This window comes from Strongylocentrotus purpuratus, unplaced genomic scaffold (assembly GCF_000002235.5).
Source record: "Strongylocentrotus purpuratus isolate Spur 01 unplaced genomic scaffold, Spur_5.0 spur5_scaffold_21, whole genome shotgun sequence".
In the NCBI taxonomy this organism is placed as follows: Eukaryota; Metazoa; Echinodermata; class Echinoidea; order Camarodonta; family Strongylocentrotidae; genus Strongylocentrotus; species Strongylocentrotus purpuratus.
The window spans coordinates 25,269,329-25,288,240 of record NW_022145607.1 but is presented as its reverse complement, the minus strand read 5'-3'; the positions used below and the strand labels follow the sequence as shown (position 1 = coordinate 25,288,240).

Here is an 18,912-nt window from a genome sequence, read left to right as displayed (position 1 = left end):
TTGCATCACAAATAGTTTTTCCGACTGACTAAGTAATAAATATGTCTTGAAATATATATTATGACATCGCTATGACGATGACTTTACAAAGCATTTCATGTGGGAGTTTTCGTTGTGAGGTGCGCAAAGAGATAATACGCATGCTCTTAATTACCACCTTTCTGTACTAAGTAGATTTACGCCCCCCCAATGCCTTTCCTTATCTAAGTCGTAGTATCTTGGGCTCGGATTATGGATATAAACGTATATATGCACACGGAATCTGTATTGAGATTCATTTCTGGGGCAAGTGTTTTCCGAGCACTGCTGTTTCGACCTGGTGCCGATACCGGATTCGCCATTAGATGGACACCAACCCTCCTGTTTCTGAACGTGCGAAATAAAAGTATTTCAACGTCATTTGTTTCTTCGTGACACGTTCAAGAACAATTTTTTCAAGTGAATTGTTATCTGTTACTTTGACTGAAATTTGAACAAGATACATGTGAATCCTTTGTAGCTGGGATTCATTTAGTTAGCACAGTCCACACTGAGGGGAAAGACTGAAGGCCTCGCGCGTTTCGTCGTTGTTTTGGACATAGCACAGAATTACGCACACGGTAAGCTTTCACTTGAAAAATCTCATGAGAATATTGATTACAACAATAACATTTTTAAAAAAATTGAGTAGGAGAACGGACAAAACAGAGATTTCTTAGTGAAATTCGTAATTCCATTGTGTTTCGGATATGAAATAACATTCCAATAATAGATTAGATGATTCGATATATTTGAAAAATTCTATGGAAATGTTCATTTGCCAAAATTCATAAGAATGGCGATATCTCAAACAAATGTACGGGCTACCATGACAAATGTATTATGATACTTTCAAAGACCTGACAAGTGTGTAACATGATACTTTTTTATCCATCATTTATTAATTGAATAATACGTACATAAGAAACACAAAATGATATCGATTACAAAGAAAAACACATGAATTATACTTATCACTAAATTAATTATACTTTTTTGTTTGACATATAGTCAATTTTTTTTTTCAGAGGGGAAACTTTTCAACATTTTCCCTCCAAAATATTTCCTTTAAATATATGTCGAATATGTTTGTAAAATAACATTTTCTTTGTTGTGTATGTAAAATATAAGAAGCTAAATTAATTAATAGATTTTTAAAAACTACATATTTTGAATTTATATAATCACATTGCTTGCCTACAATTATATCACTGTATTCAATTTTGACATTATCAAACAATACTTTTGTTTTTCTGAGAATTTTTGTGTGCATTTGCACTTCAAACAATAATCATGATCAGATCTTTTGAAACGATATAGATATTCTTCACGTGCTAATAACTTATGGAGTAGTTTGAAATTTAACTGTTTTAATCGTTTTTCCTTAACGTATGTCAAATTCATTTTCCATATATTTGCCCAAGATAATTGTTTTCCAATTTGTTTTCCTCCAATTAATTTTAAAATTTTGATTTTAAGGTTCTATAAATTTAATACCTTATATATAATTTGTGTATTTTTGTAACTGATATACAGTGCGTCCCCCCCAAAAAAAACCAAACCGAGACTCATCGATGTTTTATCATAACTTAATCGCAATAACAATTAATAAATTACACATATTTTGTAAAGCTTACATCCTCCTGTTTCATTTGATGTAACTCAAGTCTTTCGTCTTCTTTGTGCATGGCTGACCGTCAACGAAATGGGGTTAAGTCTTTTGTAAACTCTGTTTGTTGCTACGGCAGCCAGCCAGTGAAAATGAATTCGTTTGATCAAATTTTGGAAATGCAAGCATTACTTTAAACAAATATAACTTTGTCAGTCCTGGCTCATTTTTCCTGGTTTAGGTGTCATATGAAAGGGCAGAAATTGCACTTTCTAGAAATATGATTTTCTCTTTGAAATTCAAATAGCTCCCGCCAAATGACTTATTGGTTTCCTCTCTTCAAATTGCTTTTAATCACTCATGCGGAAAATATGCATCATATGAGTTGCATCAAATGAAAGAGGAGGATCTAAGCTTTTAAAATATGTGTCAATTATTAAATGTAATTGTGATTAAGTTATGATAAAGCATCGATAATTCTCTGTTTCGTTTTTTCTGGGACGCACTGTATTATGACATATTTTTGGTGTCAATTCAAAATAATGAAGACGTGTATTTTTAATTGAACAAAAAACAGTTTCACATTTTAATTTTCTCTTCCAGTCACGAGGTTTGCACTTCCAAAGTAATTTAATCTCACATAAATGATTATTTTTAATACCAAGTAATTCTTTTGCCCCGATTTACATCCATATCCCCTTTGGCGTATATGATGTTTCCAATAATTATTTTTCCAGATTTTAGCCAGTGTTCCCACCATAAACACAATTGTTTTCCCTTTTATATATGTGTTTCCCCATTACAGCTGCATTCTAATATCAGTGACCTCATTACATGATTTATTTACACATTGATATTTTTTCGATGCCGAAATACATTGTTGGTAAAATAAAGGTATTTTACTTAGAACTGTTAAATCTTCATTTTTTAAGAAACTCATCTTGAGCACTAAAAAGTTAGGACCAAGATAATTATGATCTTTATCATCCATTTACTTAAAGAGCCAATTTACTTCTAAAGCAAAACTTTGCAAAACAAAATCTGGCATATTCAAACCTCCTTTATCAGTTGACCTGATTATAGTTTTTCTCTTTATATACTCTATCTAAACCATCCCATACAAAATTGTAAATGGGTTTTTCAATTTGTTTATTTATAAAATCAATATTTGGAAAAACTGACATAATATAAGTACTATTTGACAATACAAGTGATTTCAATACAGTTATTTTACAAAAGTATGTCAATTTTCTACATTTTCACTGTTTAATTTGGTTTTCAATATGTTCTACCTTTTCCGTCCATGTTTTTTCATGAGCTAGTTTCATGTTCTTACTCAAATAAACTTCGAGTGTTTTTACAAACTGATTAGACCATGTGATTTCTTTATATTGTTGTACATTAAATTCACCAAAATGAAAACCTTTTGATTTTGATACATTTAAAGTAAGTCTTGCTACACAACCAAAAGGTTTTTATTTTACGCATAGCATTTTTTGAAGAAATTTCAATTGCAACGAAAATTATTGTATCATCTGCTAATAAGCTAATTTTCACTTGAGTGCCAGGCATACCTCCTGATTCCGGTAATTGAACATCGTGAAAGCTTCATCTGATTTAATATCAATTGCTAATATTTTGATGACAACTAAAAACAATAGAGCAGACACCGGGCAACCTTGCCGAAAACCTCTTTGCAGAGAAAAAAAGATGATTGCCAATTATTATTTGCAATACAACTTTGAACATTTGTCTAAAGAGTTTTTATATATCCAATATACTACCAACATTAAATTTGTCTAAACGTTTATAAAGAAAATCTCAACTTATTTGATCGAAAGCCTTTTCGAGATCCAAAAAGATAACAGCTCCGGAACTCTTTTTTTCTTCAAAATAACATATTACATCATCGATCAAACGAATATTATTCCCAATAAAACGTCCTTTAAGATATGCATTTTGATCTGAATCAATACAAACATTTAACACCTTTTTCAACCTTCCTGCTAAAACAGATGCTAATATTTTATAATCAGTATTTAGGAGACTAATCGGCCTCGAATTTGAAAGATTTTCTTGATCGCATTTCTTATGTAAAAGGGGTATGACAGCTCTAGTTTGTGAAATCGGTAACTTTCCTACTAACAATGACGTTTTTAATAACTTTAACAGAATATGTTTCAAATTATTCCAAAAACATTGGTAAAACTCATAAGTCAAACCATCTGAACCTGGACTGTTTCCTTTGTTAAGTCCCAGTAAGGGCGTCATTACATTCTGTAAGTGTTATTTCTGAATCACAGTATCTCTTTTGTTTCTCATTTAATACATTATTAACCTTAATGTTTTTAAGATAATCATTCACTTCATTTTCTTTTCCTGTCGCCGAATACAAACGAGAAAAATATTCATCTTCAGCTACAATCTTTCATATTTCTGTATATTATTCCATTAACATTTACTTTAAACATATTCTTTTACTTAAAGTTTCTTTTTTCTAAGCCAAAAAAAATATGTATTATTTCGCTCACCTTCTTCATACCATTTGATTTTGGACCGTATTTGTGCACCGTGTATTTCATATTCATAATATTTTGACAATTGTCTTCTAACATGAGACAATTCGTTATCTTGATCTTCATTTAATATTCCAATACTTGATAAATGATTTAACCTGTCTTGTAAGAAAAACTGTAAGCCTCTTCTTACCCTTGCCTTATTGATACAATAATTAATTGCCATGTGTCTTATTTTGTGTTTGAAAATGTCCCCCAAAACTGATATGTTCTCTTTTTTTAATTGTAATTTTGCTTCTATGTCATTAATAAGAGATATTACATTTTCTGATAACCATCATCTTGCAAAAGTGAGTTATTCAGTTTCCAAATGCCTTTGCCCTTTTTGCGGCCTTAAACTCGAATTTTCAATACACCGCATTATGGATTGACATAAAGCGACCTAGAATGACTATATCTTTAGCAAAATCATTCAAGCATTGGGATAACAGTACGAAGTCATTTCGAGACTGTACAAACCCTGGATAAGATTGTTCATGTGTAAATTCCCTTGCTTCAGGGTTTCTCACTCTCCATATATATCAATTAAGTTTTTTAAAGAGATTTGGTTACGCAAATAAAAAGCATCATTACCATCTTTGATTATTCCTCCATTTTAATCCTCTTTACAATTTAAGACCGTGTTAAAATCACCGGCTAAAACAACCCCTTCTCCTGGAAGTACATGTTAATGAAATAAATGAAAACATTCTTGGAGCATGATAGTTTCGAAACATGAATACATGTTTAGAGTGTGAATGTAAGCTAAAGTTAGTACCTGAATGAGATGCATCAAACACTGTGACCACATCATCAGGATTCGGGAGTATAGTTTGTTCAAGCCGATAATGGCTATTACTCAACTTTCCCCACAGGTCGGACGTGAATGTTGTACAACGTAATGTATTTCAGTTAATCGGAAATGAACGGCAGAACCCCATCAACTATTACACTTTAAGGTTCTTTGCCATCTATATGGACGTAATGTAAGCGTTGGATGCCTTGTAAACTGCAGGGAAGTCTTTAAGTCGTTTTTTTTAATTATGTATACACGCATGATGTCGGTGAATAGGTTATTAACGTGACTGCTGACGAACTGCCAAAGGTATGCTTAGAAAAGTTTTTCTATTATAATTAAGGAGAAATAGAGTCAATAGAATGAGAAATAAATACATATGATAGTCATATTCGCATTCCTAAATTCATTCAATAATGGATTCATATTCACCTTTTGTAGGTACTTTTCAGGCAGGCCTGTGTGGTATATTGGTGAGAAAAAAAAGAAAGAAGAAGTATGATATTGCAGTATTATTTTATTTAATTTTCAAATCTAAGATTGGTTTGTTCGAGTTTATTTAATCCTTTTAGAAAAAGATATTTATGACGGTTAAATTGATGATATATAGTTCTTCAAATTAACACCAATACCGCTCTCTTTAACTTCTACATTTTCATCTCTCAAATCAATACACAAGCGAAAAGTTGAAACAACTTCAATTTAAATTCTCCTCTTTAGAATGTATTATACAAGGACATGTTTTTCACCCAAGCTTCATAGATCTCTACCATCGATCATAATAATTTACTTTTAATCATAAACCTACGACAAAGGAAATATGATAGCAGGAAAGCAGTTGCAATCCTACTATAAACGATTTGATTACTAATGCATATAATATAATATATATATTTTTTCATTTATACACCTACTGCGTACTAGATTTCCAAACGAAAACGTGTTCTTTCCCATTAAAAAAGGAACCAGGGGGAATTCGAATTCTTACAAAAGAATCGTGAAGTTGTTCCAAAACAACTTCACCCACCGTGACCAACTCATCAATAGGAGTAGCTCCATATCAATAGACATGTTTATGGATTTGCAACTTCCATATTCTTTGTCCTCGTTTTCTCTTTGTTCCTTCTGTTCCCCAGCTCATTTGAGGCTAATTTCCCCTCGTAATGTTTAAACATCATCCCATACTAAAAAAGAGAGGTAATGTAAGGCAAATATAGAGCTAAAGAGAGAGGGAAAAGAGAGAGAGAGAGAGAGAGAGAGAGAGAGAGAGAGAGAGAGCGAGCGAGCGAGCGAGCGATGGGCGAATTAGTGTTCACTCCCCCCCCCCCCCTCCCACTGAGCGAATTATCGGTCGGCTGTTTCGCTGCTAAATATTTTCTCACGAATTGGGCCCCCTCCCCTGCCGCCGGCTGGATCCGCCCCTGGCTCCTTCTAAGTCCACTAATTCTATACTTATCTATTATTATTTCATGAACTAAAAACAATTTCAACATCTTATTCTACTTTAGTCTCGTTATATTAATCTTCTGTTAATTGTACTATACTATACTAATACAAATGTAACAACTATTTTTACTTTGGTCTCGCATCTATTAATTTTATGCATATTTTGAATTAATTAAATTGATGTTAATCTATCACATTGCAAACATGCAGAGGAACATGGCGCATGAAGGGGAGGGGGCATAACGTCCCCCTCTCCACAATTTTTCAAGTTTCTCCAAACTAGGCCATTGTTTTCATGAGAGGGAAATTGCTGCTAAGCTTGCTAGTTCATGTGCGATATTTGATTTTTCAGTTTTAACATTATATCGTAAGTTGAAATTGGCGGAAATCTGCCAACCGGCGAAGGAATCTCGGCTCTGAGTCTACATGATCAATTGAAATGCTTGTACCATATATTATATATTTCCTATAAATTTGTAAAGATATATTATATAGCAATTTATAATATTACTATTTACTCGCGAAAGGGCCGCTTTTTAGCAGAGCAGCTGTCACGCGCGCGCTCTGCGTTTCAAGGAATAAATTCATGCAGGTCCCCATTTACTTCACCTGGGTAGAGTGCAGCACAATGTGGATAATATTTTTGCTGAAGGAGATCAACGTCCTGGAGTGGGATTCGAACTCACGACCTTATGATTGAAAGACGAGAGTCAGAACCACTACACTATGACGCTTCCAGAGCGTGTGCAAATAATACATGTACAATACTAAATCCATGCATTCTTATGTTTAGGTGATTTGATGCCGTATTCAGTATTAGTATTACCCCCCCCCCCCCTCCCTCCGCGAAGCGCGGAAGCTTTGACGTTTCATTAAATTATTAGAGAAAGAAGACGATTCGTTGTACCATTCTCGACTCTTAATCCTCGTCTGAATTCAGTTCCCCCCCCCCCCCCCACCTGCGCAAAGATCGGAAGCTTTGTCGTTTCATTAAATTATTAGAGAAAGAAGACGATTCGTTGTACCGTTCTCGACTCTTATTCCTCGCTGAATTTCTTCGAGCCAAAACTTCGATCCAAATATTGGTACGTAATCGTGACCAGCAGTGACGTAATATGGGGTTGGTGCAGGGAGGGGCGAGTTTCCCCCTCCCTCCGCGAAGCACGGAAGCTTTGACGTTTCATTAAATTATTAGAGAAAGAAGACGATTCGTTGTACCGTTCTCGACTCTTATTCCTCGCTGAATTTCTTCGAGCCAAAACTTCGATCCAAATATTGGTACGTAATCGTGACCAGCAGTGACGTAATATGGGGTTGGTGCAGGGAGGGGCGAGTTTCCCCCTCCCTCCGCGAAGCACGGAAGCTTTGACGTTTCATTAAATTATTAGAGAAAGAAGACGATCCGTTGTACCATTCTCGACTCTTAATCCTTGTCTGAATTCAGTTCCCCCACCTGCGCAAAGATCGGAAGCTTTGTCGTTTCATTAGATTATAAGAAAAAGAAGACGATTCGTTGTACCGTTCTCGACTCTTATTCCTCGCTGAATTTCAAAAATGTCCTTTGTCTGCTCCTTTTTCTTCCTACGTCCTTTCCCTCTCTTCTTTGTGTTTTTTTTGGTTTTTTGGGCGGCGTTTGGGGGGACCGCCCCCACCGCCCCACAGTGGGCCAGCACCGCCTCAAGGTGTGCCAAAATTAATTTCTCATTGTAGAAGGTTAATGAAGTTCCTGGTTAAATTAACTAAGGGGTTTTCAGACCCATAGAATTCGATGGGAGTATTTTCAAATCCATGTGACGTCATCAAAATACTGTATTCTGATTGGACAAGGCAAATATGCATTGTAACACATAGACAGGTTCATATTACACTGATTAGTGGAACTTATAAGGGGTTTCTGGACCTAAGAAACACAATTGGAGCATTTTCAAATTTCTCTGACGTCATTAAAATACTGTTTTCTGATTGGACAAGGCAAATATTCATTGTAACGCATAGACAGATTCATATTACACTGATTAGTGGAACTTATAAGGGGTTTCTTGACCTAAGAAACACATTTGGAGCATTTTCAAATATCTATGACGTCATCAAAATACTGTTTTCTGATTGGGCAAGGCAAATAATCATTATAACACATAGGCAGGTTCATATAACACTGATTAGTGGAAGTTATAAGGGGTTTCTGGACCTAAGAAACACTAGTGGAGCATTTTCAAATTTCTCTCACGTCATTAAAATACAGTTTTCTGATTGGAAAAGGCCAAAATGCATTGTAACACATAGACAGATTCATATGACACTGACTAGGGGAACTTTTCTGGGGTTTCTGGACCTAAGACGCACAATTGGAGCATTTTTAAATTTCTCTCTATGAAAGTCGGTCCGGCATCAACTATTTTTAGTCCACTATTTTCGTATTTAAAAACTACTTGTTTTCTATTTATTGTATCGGGTTTCCCTTTCCATATGATTTTATAGAATGAGACATTGATTGATTTCAGAAGATGTTCAAAGGGATTTGGAATATAATCAAATAAATGATTATGATTTAAAAATATGAAATACCCTTGAACGTTTTATAACGTTTTTGCCATATCTCTATGTATGGGTCCTTCTGCTTCTCATTACGAGTCACTGTCTGGAGAATCATTGTCTTGAATGACCCGAAAGTCTTTCAGCATCTCTTGGACTTCACGTGGCAGGGGTCTTGGCTGTGGAGTTTTAAGTGATAAAAGACTGATGGCAACATCGCCTGTAACCATAAGACGGTGAAACACGTCACTCATATTGTCTACTCTTGATGTCTTTCTTGCAAATTTCCTTCTGTATACCTTGTTGTCCTTGTTTCTGGCTTCTTGAGCTTCTTCGCTCATCATCCCGATCGGTAGAACTGAACAAGCAAGAATGGTAGAGCCGTGAAGCAGCAGTACATGCACACTCACAGGCATTTTATACCATGGGTAGAGTTGTACATAGATTTCTGCTGTTCTGCGACAATAGTCTCCAAATCGTACTGGATCTAGAGAGGATTTGCAAGAAATTGCTACTAAGATCATGTGAATCCTATGTACTAAGTTTAAATCTAACCCGCAAATGTCAGCAAAGGTTTCCTCCTCTTGGAATGCTCTGCGTGCAGTGTTCCCATCGTTTGTATTTCCCGATCCTTGTTTCGGTTCATCTACTTTAAGACCAATTTCCTCTTTGAAGCGATTGTGTATTTTCTTCTTCTGAGCAGCGACGACAGCTTTTTCATTTTCAGTTGAAACACGCCACTTTTTAATCGTAATTCTGTAAGCAATGTGAATACACATCTCAAAACATCTGATCCATTTATGTAGAGGTGAGAGTCCATAGCTATAAGCTTCCTCATTTGACGCGGAGGGAAGTTTCTCTATGCCATTGAACTGTTTGGGAGTAGCCCCACAGACATAGCATCGCGGCATAGATGACTTGGTTTCTGTCAGAGCTTTCACGACTTTCTGATCTACCATGGTGAAGTGCAATTCATAGTTAATCTGTATGTTGTCGTTCCTATTTAGATCTGCTGCCAGCTGTCCAAAGATACATTCATAGGTTGCAATTTCTTGATTTCATCTTGAACAGATCTATACTCTTCCTGAGAGAGTTCAGTTGTTTCTTTCTTGAATTGAAGATGAATGGGTCGGCAAAATCTTGACGAAGACGAAACCGGATTTTGCCAAAAAATACTGTCTTTTAACTTCAATTGCAGCGGACCTAGAGTAGTGCAGAATATGCTGCTGTCATCCAAAGTACCTGCAGTAGAAAAATAAAATTATTATGCATAATCGTGTACAGCAAACATGAATTCAAAATTTCTTTAAAATTTCATCAGAATGAAACTTAAAATGTTATACTCATACATCATGTACGTCCAAATGTATCTATATTATCCCAACATTTGGAGGTTTTGATTATTTATTTTATCAAAACATAAAATAATATTGCTCATAAGAAATATATATAATTATCAGGAAATAAATATTAATGGAAACCTAAGCTTGTTTAATTGTTGGAGCATTGAAAACATGTGTTTTTATTTTACTTAAGATATGTCCTTTTTGTTATTTGTTTCATGAATCAGCTTTGATGATGTTGGTCTCTCTGATAAAAAAAAGAATAAACGCATTTAGCTCTGTAGGGTGGAAAGGAGAAAACACGTACCTGCAGTAGACTTCTGTTTAGTATTTACTGTGGCCTGATGAGCCGTCTGGTCAAAGCCCCATTGTACACCAATTCACAATTGAACTGTTCATCTTCTTCTAAATTTTCAATGACTTGCGTGATAGTGTCCTTCTGCTCCTGAATTATCCGAAGTGCAGTGTGGTCTAAGAGACTTTGGAGGGGTACTTTCCCAGAGTCTTCCGTGACTGAGATGTCATTGGGATAACATTTTCCCTTAGCTTCCCCAATCTCGTTATACGGTGGATAAATATCAGCATTTTTACCTTTTGCAGCAAGTCTGGTTGTTTGGTATGCCTGTTTTGTCATTCCTGTTTCAACTAAAAGTGACAAAGCTTCTTCACTTGAGAATTTTAATGGTTCTTTCTTTTTTTCTGATATCAGTTTCCTTATTTTAGCTGGTCTTGATGGTGTTAGCATTGCGAATTTCAACACATATTTCAAACTTGAATTTTCCTTATACACGCCTTGAGATGCCGCATATAGAAGTTCCTCTGGTTCCCTGTCTTCTAGAAGGTGGTAGGCTTTTCTTTTTTTAGAACGATCTGAGAGGGTGTCCCAATTCTTAGCTGTACGTCCCACATTGGATGCGCCCTGTGAAGTGCCTGGCAAGTCTGAAGTTGGCTCTGTTTCTGTCCCGGTATCTGTGCTGTTTTGCTGTGCAAGAAATGTTTCTACTTCAGTATTGAATGTCAATTTCTGATTAAGCCAGTCCTTGTTTTCTTTCATGAAATATTCCTGGTAACGACCACTTGTTCCATTTCTCTCGCATACGATACAGAAAGCGTCCAATAGTCTTTGACAAATTCTTGAGAAGTTTTTGTGGGATGTTTGACTTGTTACCCACATTATGATATGCACATAATGCATCAATGGATGTTTTGGATGCCAGTTTGATGTCTGAAATGAAGCCAGCTGAATGCACAGCATGAAAAAGCTGTCTTCTTAATACCGCCATCGTTTATTTCAATCCAAGTTCTCCTAGAATGATACCATATATGATTGCGAATTGCATCAACGTGTGAAAGAAATATACACTACGCTATACGCTTTACACTCACGTAACCGTTGCCATGGTTACGCGGACGAGCGTTGAATCGGCTGTGCGTAAACCTAAACAGTACAAATGTGTACCGATTATGCCTAATAATAATCGATGAACGTGGGGAGGAAAAGCGCCTGCACATGCAGTGTAGCAAATTCTGGCAAAAAGAAATACCATACATGGAAAGCTTAGGTTTGGGCGGACATTTTGAGATTAACATCACTGCGGGAATCGGCCGGAATCCTAATAAACATGCTACTTTTATATAAAAATTGCAATTTTTTCCTTTTTGTGTGAAATTTAATGCTCATTTTTCCCAAAATGAAGCTTCCACAAATTTGGTCATTTTATTTTCTATTTTGGTTACCAATAGGCAAGAAGTGCATGGAAGTATCAAGTTGATTGCTTTCCCTTCATAAATTCTCAACACCCATTGTAAAGTTGCCTCTTTTATCATTTTTGGATCAACATATAGATTTTCCCATGTTCGCAGGGGTATATGACACTTTTAAAACTCGCTAAATATTAAAATATGGGTGGACAAATATTCTTGTTTTCTTCCCCAAGCGAATGAAAAAAATATAAAAATTCACATTCGCCAATTTGAATTTTGGCACACTTTGAGGCGATTCTGGCCCACTGTGCGCCCCCGCCCCCCCCCCCCCCAATGGCTACGCGCCTGCGGTCAGATGAACATATTTTAATACCTTGTCCGCCACCGAAGCTCAGGGGTTTTAGGCATTTAATCACGGTCAAATGAGCATATTTTGATACCTCATTATTTTGTGACACTGGCAGTTAATTATCCTTTCTGTCTTTCTCTCTTTCTTTCTATTTCTCTTTAATATACTTTTTCCAAAAAAAATGGTGGGGGGGGGGGGCACGATGCTCCCGATCCCTGCTGTTCCACGTCCCCCCGGTAAAGTTGAAAAAGTGCAAAAAGATGTATATCAAATACTGAATAATGACTACAACACACTTTTAGGCTCTGGAGGGCCTAAGAATGCAGCGTTCAGACTAATAAAAATGCAAAAATATTCTCGCTCAGTCGCTACGCTCCCTCGCAAAACATCCTTTTACAAAAAATTCGCTTTTCGTCCTCCCCGGTCATTAAAAGAAATCGCCGCCCCTAAATATAACCTTCTTTGGACCGTCGAAGGGTTTTATTCTCCCAAGTGGTTTTATTTTTCCGAAGCGCGCAGCGCTGAGGGAAAATATGGCCACGAGGGAAAATCTTCAGGTCAGAAGAATGTTATATAATCTTTAAATCTTTAAATTAAAAAAAAATAATAACTTAAAGTATTTTTTGGGAGAAAAAAAAAATTTGGAAAAAAATAAAGACTAAGGGGAGAAAAAAAATAATCGAAAAAAAAAATTGACCCTCGGTATTCGTTCATTTCACCAGCTGGTTAATATAACACTTGGAAGTGACCGGCCGGGAAAATATAACAATCATATCACGTGACGAGCTCTGGACCAATCACATTTCGGTATCTGCCTAAGCTATCTAATATAAAATAATATCGTTAATTTAAGCAATATATGATGACATACAAGAAAATAATAATACAGAGTATAACGTATCAATTAGATCAATAGGTTTTTTCTGAACAATTAAATTAACATAATGTGACATATTATTGAGGAGAGCATAACTGCATAGATGGCAAGAAATATGAGGGATAGGCCAATATTAAACTCGGGAAAGTTTTAAGTATGGCCCCACCTCAGATTTGAATATGTAGCTTTTGTTATGTGGTAGATACATGACAAGACAGAACAGTACAGGATAACAGCGTAAACAAGGCTAAGGACAACATAATAAGGTGACCAGTTATTGATGCAAAAGCGAATATGGCATTGCTTATATTGTAATGATGAGAAATAAACAACCGTCAATCACATAATCGATCAGTTACGGTACTTAATCAGTCAACTATTCAAACCATCAATCAATCAAAGTACAAGTATTTATCAAGTTAGCATACAGTTATTATTATCACAATGCTAAAAACAATGTTTATTTTTCTTTCAGAGGGCAGACTTGTTTTGGAATTAATTTTTTTAATTTAAAATTTAGTAAATGTAGTTAGTTAGAGTCGTATTTGTTAATCAAGTCGTGCTTAACACTTAAGTGCACAAGGGTACCCAACATTTTAGTTGTTCACGATTTCTCGGTTACGCAATGGAATTTTTCGACATAATTTTTACTAAATGTCAGACTTTTGATTACGCTTCTCCTGATAACAAAATTTGGTAAATCCGCCCATGGCTTCATTTGCATAATTAGGTTGGGTACCTAGGACCCCGCCCCGGCCCTTGGGCACTAACGGGAGTGATATAATAGAAATATTATATTAATTAAAAATTTAAAGTAATTGAAGTTCTTGACCAATTTGCACCTAGTAATATTATAGGCACTCTGTTGATATTTCCTTCTAAACTCATATTGCCCTGACATCCTTATATGCAAATCCTCAAGGTAAATAATGTCCTACTTCAACTTTTCAAGCCCAAAATGCACAAATTGGGTGTAATTACGCCTAGTCTGAAAGAAATAGGTCATGCATGCCCAGAGATGCTTCCCAATTGCCATTTCATGGCACTTTTTACCGATTTTACCGAATTTTTATAGTATTTTTAAAATTTTTACAATTTAAGTTTCTCAAGGTGTTGGAGTAGGCAAAGATTAATTAGTTCGCCAAGTTTGGAGGAGATTGATAACGCCGTGTCGGAGGAGTTAGCAGCCAACTAAAAAGGGCTCTGTCATTTTAATTATAATAGATACCTATTCTAATACTACTACTAATAGTAATGCTATCATTTTGTTTATTTCTTTCAGATGACGACACTTGGAGCGACGCAAGTAGCTGAAATAATAACAACTTTGGACGAGATATCTAATACTGTGGACGCTGATGAAATTATACGCAGTATAGAGAAAGAAGCAGAATCCTGTGTGGAGTGGGCTGGTTATTTGGAGTTGTTAATGCAAGGTATGAGTATCGTTTATGCACCCAAGCACGATGTCAAAATAGATCCGAACGTGCTCAACGAGGTTGCGAGTAAGTTGAACGACCCGAAAACTGAAATACTGATGGGCCTCCTTCAAAGTGAGGGCGGCGATCATGTGTTTGCCATTGAGCCTCTAGGTGATGGTAAAGCTCGCGTTCTTCAGGGTGATCAAGCATTAAGGCCTGAACAATCAATGCCGATTGACGAACTGTGTGATACATTGAAAAGCTTAACCAAGTTGGACCACGTTAATGACAAACCTCGGCTTGAAAAGGCACTTTGCAAGCTGTTCGGGAAAGATCATGCTCGACTGGAAGACAAGGTGGTAAGACGAAAAATTACCTTTATCTCGATATCGGAAGGAATACCAAGAGCATCACTCTCATCTCCTGCGAAAAGGGCAATGCTAAGAGGCCTTTTCACAGTTATAGCATCTCCTGAAAGGGCAAGATTGAGCGGCAGCAGCACTGTGTCCCTAGATCAATTTGCAAAACCTTGTGGAGAAGCTGTAGGGAAAATAATTAAGGAAATTAAAGGAAGGAACATCACAGGTGTAAGAATGAATACAGCTTTTAGCTCAGGCCTTGCATTTGTGATGGCTGTAGGAGGTGCATGGCATTCTGGGGAGGACGTACTCCAGGCAGGTATTAAATCTGCTTTACGAGCAGGTGTTGGGAAAGGTGTTGCAGTAACGGTTGTCAAGAATACAACGCCGACAATTACCAACGCAGGGGCTTCAGTTGTCCGAGCTAATGCCGCTTCTGGAATTGCAATGTTTGGTGTCTTTGTAGTTTGGGACGTGGTTGACTGGAAAATGCATAAGATCACAAGTGTGGAGCTACGTCAACGTATTGCAGAGGGCGCAGGAGCAGCAGGAGGTGGTATACTAGGCGGTGCTGCTGCAGGTGCGGCTGGAGGAGTATGGTTTGGTGGTGTTGGTGCTGGAGTAGGAGCAGTAATTGGAGGCCTTGCTGGTGGAATTGGAGGGATGTTTGCTGGCAAAGGCATCGACTATATGATATGGGATCAAGGCGAGGATGCGGTTATGAATAGTTATGAATTTTTTGGACGGTATGATGTGGACCGGAGTGAAAGACCTAGAATGTCTCCAAAGAAAATGGAAGAAGCCTATGCAGAGAAGCTCAACAACAAACCAGAGAACATGGAAGAGGAGGATTGGAATAAAGTATGCTTGGGGACGTTCATGGTTCTAGCTCAAGGAATGTACCCATTCTTTCAAGATTTACTCAAATTGGCAAAGAAGGTGGGAGAAAATCACAGCAATGGGCTTTCTGTTATTGCAACACTTGTTTGTGAACGATCGCAAATCAAAGAAGAATAAATGGCCAGTATGTCTTACGTGACTCAATAGAATCAGGTGGTGGGCCTTATACAACATTCGTCCTCTGCAGTTTTAAGAGTTCTTTTGAATCATAATGTTTGTTTAATACGCCATTTAGCCCGAAAGAGGTTTTAATACCAGGATTTGTTGGATACTTTTGCACTGTCTTCAATCAGATATTTGAACTTCACTTCTGTGTAGCTAGTGCAATATGAGATCTTCATTCAGTCATAAGGAGACATTTGAGATGTCATAGACCGTCTTCTATCTGTCTATATGTATTACTAATGTACTCTTCTTGCTGCCGGGACTGTGCGATGGCTCCTCCCATATGATTTCAGTCTTTTCAAAGCTTTGTCAACGACACTGGAGATATAAGCAGATGGCCGAAGTGGCTGATAAGTAAACACGGAAATGAAATATCTTGGCTTTGGTCTTCATTTCCCATCCCACCTTGTGGAAAGGTCTTCTGTCCTCAAATAATCACACATTCCAACAAATTCTAACGAGAAAGGACTACTTTGAATACTCATTCTGCCCAAGAATTTATTAGTGTAATGGAATAAACACCTCTATAACAAATCTCCGCAGAGGGACCAGCACCATTATGAAACCAAGTTATACAATCACGTGATAGAATAAAACAGCACACTGCACACTCATATCATGTATAATTTGCTTCTAGCGTTTGCCCTTTAACGTATTCAGATCTGGCTGTAAAACATATGAAATCCAGATGAAACGGACGGCTATATGTTCATCCTGGTTATCAGAGGCTGTGAAGTTGTATTTGAATACAGCGCTGGACGCACTACCGCCACTTGACAACTTGACGGAATGGAGAAAACATCCATTGGGCCATCGCCAGTGTGCTCTTTGTCGCTAAAATTTATTTTTGCACCATGCTAAATCTCTTCAACAGCTGCTAGTAGACCCTAACCTACGGGCTGTTACCTCCAGAGGCATGTCATGGTTTTTCGTGATGACTCCTTCGTACATTAACTTCCACCTGCCATCTTTAAAGCAATATGTTCAGCGCTGAGTGTAAAAAAGAAGAGCGTTTGAAGAAGATCCAATATCATTTTTTACCAATAGAAGCAAGATGCTATAGATTACCGAGAGTCCTTTTCAGGACTCCTCAATCCTCTCTCCCTCTCTCTCTCACATGGTGCACCCACAAGCCTACTGTAGAAGCAAGATTGTATCATTGAACTGACTGTACCTGCTTAGGAGGACTTCGCACAGGCTAACCTCAGGCGATAGCTGACATGAATACACCTGTATTTATCGCACTGAAATTTACCGGAAATCGTGGATGGATATCAAATTATCGCATATATAATCGGTACAGGGAGGATTTATTATATTGTATCCGGCACGTTCCATTACATTTCCTTTTTTGCTAACAATTATTCAAAATGAGGTTTAGACTAAAATTTCTTCTAAAGCCGCGGTCCGGCAAATCAACATGTATTCATCAGAAACAAAGATCAGATATCAGATACAAAGCGCACAATTTGACTGACTTAAATTAACTTAGGAAGCAAATAATATATTGATACATGTTATGATCATTTGCGAATATCCCTATTCTCTTTTTAAAAAAATGGAATCGTACATATTTGATTAATAAATGTTTTGAAATATACGTTGCAATAATATATCTAGCCATTGATTTGTTTTGTTTTGTTAATGGTTTGAAGTTAACGGCTTTCTTTTACTTAGGTCTACGTGCATACTACAAATTGTAACTAATGTGACTCTGTCATACTGAATAATGGATTTATGCCGGATTGCTATATTTCCATGCCCTATAGAGTTATGAATAAACCTAATAAAAATATGAAATATTTTACACATTAGCACTACCACGGTTATTCACTGTCTTCACTTTCTGAGCACCCCTATCATTTTACATTATCTCAATGTTCATGCATAGACAGATTGTTTAGCTCCTGGTGCAAAAGAGATACATTTTATGATAGCATCGAATTTTCATTTTAAAACAAAAGTTGTCATCCTATGTAATCAGTTGATGTTGATATTTCTTTTGCGTAAGTGCTTACGAAGCAGATGATATGTATGTATACAGTTTATGCTCATTTGTGAATTTGCGTTTCGTCTTTTCCAATACATGGAAATGTATATTACTTTATGAAAAACTGCTTGAGGAATTCTTTGAGAGATATGTAACTACAACTGTATATGTAACTAGCAAGTTAAGTTTTTATGGCTTAAAATTATAATCTGCTGTTGATTATTAATGTTACAATATGTCATTTGGGTGAAGGGTAGGATTTCATTTTTGTATTACGTAGTAAACCTCTTTCGATTTGCATATATATATATATAATAATATCCATGTCAATATATTTACCAAACTATTCTTATTATGATTAATTCTCTTGTGTTATACAAATTGTTTTACTGCATGTAATGTCTTAAAGATTTGTTTCCATTACATAATTGTAAAACAAATATACCCACTACTCTGATGTTCGTGTAGTTACTGCTTCAAATGTAACAAATTATAAAGAAGTTATCTTGTTACACTGGATCAATATAAAAAAATATAATCTGCTGCTGATTATTAATGTTACAATATTTCATTTTGGTGAAGGGTAGGATTTCATTTTTGTATTACGTAGTAAACCTCTTTCGATTTGCATATATATATATATAATAATATCCATGTCAATATATTTACCAAACTATTCTTATTATGATTAATTCTCTTGTGTTATACAAATTGTTTGACTACATGTAATCTCTTAACGTTTTGATTCCATTACCTAATTGTAATACAAATGGACGCACTACTCTGATGTTCGTGTAGTTACTGCTTCAAATGTAACAAATTATAAAGAAGTTATCTTGTTACACTGG

General features: G+C 36.2%; 1 protein-coding gene across 1 annotated transcript; it reads left to right on the top strand.

The window, feature by feature from the left end:
* The first annotated feature begins 302 nt into the window (after positions 1–302).
* Positions 303–18,182, top strand: LOC115928327. The gene is made up of 2 exons (XM_030995472.1): positions 303–599; positions 14,512–18,182. The coding sequence occupies exon 2, from the start codon at positions 14,512–14,514 to the stop codon at positions 16,024–16,026; it is 1,515 nt and encodes a 504-aa protein (XP_030851332.1). The 5' UTR covers positions 303–599; the 3' UTR covers positions 16,027–18,182.
* Positions 18,183–18,912: the final 730 nt, after the last annotated feature.